Source organism: Cygnus atratus, chromosome 3 (assembly GCF_013377495.2).
Source record: "Cygnus atratus isolate AKBS03 ecotype Queensland, Australia chromosome 3, CAtr_DNAZoo_HiC_assembly, whole genome shotgun sequence".
NCBI lineage: Eukaryota > Metazoa > Chordata > Aves > Anseriformes > Anatidae > Cygnus > Cygnus atratus.
This window is the reverse complement of record NC_066364.1, coordinates 97,477,659-97,483,658: the sequence shown is the minus strand read 5'-3', so window position 1 is coordinate 97,483,658 and position 6,000 is coordinate 97,477,659. Positions and strand designations below refer to the sequence as shown.

General features: G+C 34.1%; 1 protein-coding gene across 3 annotated transcripts in view; it reads right to left on the bottom strand.

Moving 5' to 3' along the window:
• Positions 1–581: 581 nt before the first annotated feature.
• Positions 582–6,000, bottom strand: part of ENAH (ENAH actin regulator) — a 99,740-nt gene continuing 94,321 nt past the window's right edge. For all 3 annotated transcript variants that reach the window (XM_035558240.2, XM_035558256.2, XM_035558230.2), the window contains 2 exons: positions 5,197–5,254; positions 582–3,573 (listed from right to left, as the gene is read on the bottom strand). In XM_035558240.2, coding sequence (XP_035414133.1) covers positions 3,536–3,573; positions 5,197–5,254 — 96 coding nt within the window. In that variant the 3' untranslated portion in view covers positions 582–3,535. The remainder of the gene's footprint in view (positions 3,574–5,196; positions 5,255–6,000) is intronic.

The following is a 6,000-nucleotide window of genomic DNA, read 5'->3' as shown; positions in this document are numbered from 1 at the left end:
AAATTAGAAGAGGATAAGAACTGGTGCTTTCTGAATAAAAAAGCAACAGCAAAACAACACAGCTTTTAGTATCCTAAATCAAGAACATTTAAACAGCTACTTGCAATATTCTGCTTTAAGACAAATTGAAACTGTTCTTATTAGTGTACAGAAAGCTATACTAATCTTTCATGGTAGATTTTTTTTATTACTAATATTGAAAATAATTAACATAAAAGCAACAAGAGAAAGTTGGACTAACTGTAGTTATTTTATCCCTAGTTTTTCCCTGTCCCTCCCTTCTGAGTTCTCTGTGGATACCTAGAACAAAGTGTGCCTTGTTAAAATGTAAATAAAATCACACACTTAAAATGGATTTGATATATGTACAGTAGTTATCATTCACGAATATTACATAGCCAGTGCAGTTACATTCTTTGTAAGGTATTTAATGTTCTCTATCAAATCTTCCAAAGGAAAAACAAAAATGAGTGGTGAAATCAAGGATTAAGGAATTATCACAGTCATTAAAGTTCGAGAATTTTAGTAGTAAATGTACGATATTCTTCTATGAAGTTCCATAAATAAATGGTGGCAACATGTATATATTGCAATTTTATTTCATTCGCTCAAACAAAACGTTAGCATGTAAGAAATTTAAAATGACACAATATGGTAAAAATAGCAGAGAACGAACTGAGAAACTAAAAGGAAGGTAAACCTAAATGCATGAAAATTCAACATTCATTAGTGATCATCTTCAGTTTTTGATTGACACTTGATGCTTGATAACTTTTTAAAACAATGAACTGGAAATCATTATGACTGTCTGAAGAGATTTCAGCACCAGCACTAAGATTTTTACATTCAGTTTGTGGTTGACTTGTTAGCCACTTGTATATAGTACAGATTTATCACAGATCAGATCACAGTGTTGAGAAAAGCAACGCTTTCCTGGAATTAGAAAGGATCCCCTAAACTGTCCTCAGTTTAAGACATCCATTGTACAAAAGCACAGAACCACCACAATATGGTTTTCAAAGAACTTAGTTACCAGTAAGCAAAATAATCTTAGCTTCTGTAGATCATTTTCAATACTGAAATCTCTGAAAATGTTGCAACTGTCAGTATGACAGGAGATGTTTACAGTTATCTTTAACTCAATCAGATTTTCTGGAAAGAACCAATTCAGCAATTTGGGATTATAGAAATTATGTATGTAGAAGCAGCACAAAAGAAGACATCTGTTCCTTTTTCTTTTAAACAGAAATCATGTTAATTTTAGACCAAGGCACAAAACGTTTAGTGCATAAGCCAGTTCCTTGCAAAATCTAGTAGTTCATCATTTAGTTTTGGACCACTTATACCCATTCACACTATTCCACTATGCTACTCCTGAACTCTCCTATAAACAAATCAAACATGATTTCTGACAAGGATAAACTTCCTTAATGCTGAAAACGTCAATGTAAAATAAAGTTACATTAACAAAGATGAAAATGCCTCCTCTTATTTTGAGTAAAACAGTACTTTACAAGCTTACTATGGATTTCTTTTTTTAATGCCTTCAATAAACACATGCAGGAAAAAACTTTTTTTTAATGATTCATTAATTCAGTTGGTCAGTATTTCCACTTTCATCTTCTCTCAGACTTTGAAGGTACAGAAACAGGAAATGTTTGGAGAAAAATTCCATTTTAAGCCTTTTGAAAGCACTAAGTGCTGCTTTACTTTGGTGTTCAGCACTTAAGACAGTATGTTATTGAAAGCATTTGTCCTAAGGATGAAGCTGCATGTACATTAACCTCTCCAAAAGTTGAAAGTAAACTTTTCTTTTGGAACAGCACAGATCACAAAGCAAACATGGCACTGGTACGGCTCAGAGAAATTGTTAGTGCAAAAGAAATGGGAAGATTTTGATCCGTATTGTTTTTCCAAAAGCATTACAGATCCCATTCACAGAATTTATATGCCACTGAACTGTACCACATTAAAACAATTACAAACAAAAACCGAAAATCTGGGGAAATATAAGGGTGTCATCTCTCCCAAAAATAATTCCCGATTTAGTGACTGAAACCAATGACATACCACTGACACTTTCCAGAGTTTGCGTTTTGGAGCAGCTGTTTTTTTCATTTGTTTGTTTTTGTCATGCCCCACCCCCATCCCTCCCCCAAGGAAAGTGGCAGATAAATTAGAAGAAGGGGACATTTACTGTGACCTCATGCTCCATTATTCTAATGCAACTAACTGTTGTCTTGTTTCATTAAGCAATCAAAAAAGTAGTCTCAGAAAACCGTGAAGCAGAAGGTCATGGTAAAAAGATAAAGAACAATGCACTTATACAGGTGCATCCTCAGCAATTCAGATGTCTAAGTGTTTGTTCTCTTGCCAAGAAATGAGTTAGATTCACATGGGAGTTTCAGAACCATTATGGAAGTATTACTGAATTTCAAATATAAAACAAAAAAAAAAAAGATATAAAAAGGATTAAGTACCTGGTTCCATTAACATGGTTACTGATAAAAGTCACATTTTCCTCATTATTACACATGCATGTAAGATGAAGAAAAAGTGTAGAAAGTAATAAAAATGTGTCGCCTTCCCCCTCCCTCATCCCACATTTTTCTGGGCATAAATTAAGCCTTAAAAATAAAAAGGCTACTTAATATCTGTGACATGCAATTTTTCTTTTAATTAAAAAGCTGTGTTGTGTTACATTACAAAAATGTCCACATGCATAAATCTAAAAAAAGCCCAAAAATCTACTGTAAATCTACAACATACTAATGATTTACATTTGACTGCTGATTCGCATTATGTAGAAGTCTTAGATTTGGTAAAGCATTGTAACAATGTAGGAAGGCATCTACATCTTTAAACTCTGGACTGTATTTGCTTTTTTTTTTCCTATAAAATTGCATGAAGGCTAACTAGAGAGGCTTCCTATCATAAAATTCCAAAAACTCAACATGTGATCCCTGTCTAGGTTATTCACTTACAAATACTGCCCTTAAAAAGCACATATTTCTCATCATTCCATTATTTTGTGAACTGAACTTATACACATCTGATCTTTTAAATTATTCATGGAAATACCAGATATGATAGGAAGACAAACCTGAGATTCATTTGAAGTACAACAGTATAACTTGCTAAATCCTTCATTAATAAAGAAAACCTCTCTGAAAAGCCTTCCCAAGCTTTTCCCTGTTTGTTTGTTTTGTGTAACAACAAATTCTGAAACATGTGCAATTTTATCTTGTCATGAGTATACTTCAAAGCACTGTGATCTTGTCTGATAGGTGTATGAAATTCTGCACAACCATTACAGTAACTTTAAGACTCTTTTCCACCTTGCTGTAAAGGTCAGAAAAAAGCTGCAAACTAGGAGGAAAATAGCGTATCACCAGAGTGATGTGCCTGAAGCTTTTCAGAATATGTTGTTTCTCCCTCCTTCCAAGTGTCTGTCTCCATTTTCTTCTAACAGCTCACAAAACGTAGTCAGTTTTATATCAAGTTAAAGAGTCACATCGGCTTAGTACTAGTCTTTCTATGCAGTATTCGACTTGCTCAGTTCCTGCCTGATAGCTAGAGAGAAAAAGAGAGAAATTAACAAATCAAACATTTCAAGTCAAGGAAGAAAGCCAGAATTAATAAGGAACCTCTTAAAGAAAGTTCATCCTACTAAAACATCTCAGAAAATGAATAATTCATATGTAATATGCCTCTCATGAGGTTAAAGGCAAGCGTCACTCTCAGCTAGGCAGAACGCTTTTCGCTCCTGTTAGGTTTTCATTAACTTTTTATTTTTCAGTTCTACATCTCCAGCAAGTCTACCACTGAGACATCAAGGCGTATGTGTGTGGGCTTATTTAAGCTTAGCAATAGCCTCTCAGCCATACACTGTTTGCATCGTACTATCCAAAAGGCTGTGGTACACAGCATAGTCAAAATATTAATGAAGAAAAAGTCTTTTATGAAACAGTTACTGATTTAAGTATGGAAAAAGCACTGCATTGTAGCACAAAACCAGTCAGCTCTTTCTACCACATCTGTTGATGACATTTACTATTTTCGCAGTTGTGGTACCAGTTTCAATATGACCATACTTCATTTTGGTACAATCCACAAAGCAGTAAAAAACAAAACATTAACACCCATACAGTTTTATTTACTTTTTGATTCATCGATCTTAAAGATTATTATTCCTAAATAATTTCCCATAACCACGGAAGACTACTTAATAAAATATCTTCTGTTAAAATAAAAATGAACATTGTGAAAATTATTTTACTCGAATCTTATGTTAAAGACCAAACATTAGAAGACTGGAAGCTGGAAACATAACCATAGTGAATATTAGAATATATTTAGTTTTGAAATACGCACACCAGCAACCCTGGATTATTTTAATTATAAAAATAGCCCGTTTACAACCACGATATAAAAGATAACTGCAAATGTCTCAGAGCACACATTCAAAAGACGACACTTGGTGTCAAAGCACTTTTGAAAAAAACAGAGAAGAGGAAATAAGACATACAACATACCAGTAGGTCTGGCACAGTACTGGGTCTGGCTGGGATGGAATTAACTTTCCCAACATCAGCCCACACAGTGCTGTGCTCTGCACTTGCAGCTGAAACAGCACTGATATCACACCAATGGTTTGTCTTTTGCTGAGCAGTGCTGGCAACAGCATCAAGGCTGCCTCCAAATCACCACAAAGCTAAAAGGCTGTGGGTGGGCAAGAGGTGGGGAGAGGACATCGCCAGGGCAGATGACCTAAACTGACCAAAAGATACTCCATGCCATATAAATTCACACTCAGCAATAAAAGCTGAGGAAGGGGAAGAAGAAGTGGAACTCCTGTTACAAAAACCTGTCCTCCTGAAAAATCGCTGTCTATCAAGGCCCTGCTTCCCAAGATGTGGCCAAATATTGTTTGCTAAAGGGAAGTAGGGAATATTCTTTTCTTTGCTTCCACGCAGCCTTTGCCTGTTTTTCTTTTTCCCTTTAGATTGTCCTCATCTCAACCTGTGAACCCTTGTCTCCACAGGCACAAATGAAAGAATGCCAACAGAATATCAACAAGTCTATATTTTCCAATATTTGATTCTCAGAATAAAAGCATACTAAGCTTACATTTTGGTGCAGCTTAAAAATTACTTGCTCTGAGACTCAACAATAACAAAATAAATTGATACTTACCATCAATGAGTTCCTCCTTTAATTTCGTTAACTCCTTTCTCATTTCATCTAAAATATCCTATGGTGTCAGAGTAATAGATTAGTTTTGGAACATCTAGCTTTCTACTGAGAGAAATCCAAAATTATTCTAGCCTTCAACCAACCTTTAACAGTTCTGAAATTTATATTCCACCCTTTATCTTAAGGAATTAATCCCCAAAATCTAAAGCATTCATAAAATATTCTTTAAATTATATCTTCAGTAAGAATAAGATTAAAAAAGTGTAAGTTTTATAAATTGATTTCAGTAGTACTTATTAAAGAAGGAAAATACTTAAGTTAGAATATTGCACTAATATAATTCCTAAATAATATTAGCATCATCCCTTTAAAATAAGGGAGCTTTATCATAGATGAAAGTTCATATGCAATACAAAGAAATCTAATTTAAAAAAAAAAAAGGCCAAGAAAACATTCAAAGAAAAAAAAATGGGATCAAGTTATCAAGTTAGCCCCAGTCACAAACTGGAATTTGACCTAATCAAAATGACTGAGTTAAATGCTATCAATTTTTTCTGCAGCCTTCTGTATATCTGATTTGGGATAATTATTTTAAGAAAACGCTTTTGAAACCAGAGTGGGAAGTACTGTCTGTTTCTTAAACGTACAGTCTCATCCCAGGAAAAACAGTAATCATCAGTAAACACTTCCAAAAGATTCAATTTTAATGAAGATATTCAGCTCTTTTTCAGCTTTTCAACACAATTAGAATACTAATGTGCAATACTAGACATTTTTTAGATGTTTCTCAAACACATACACACA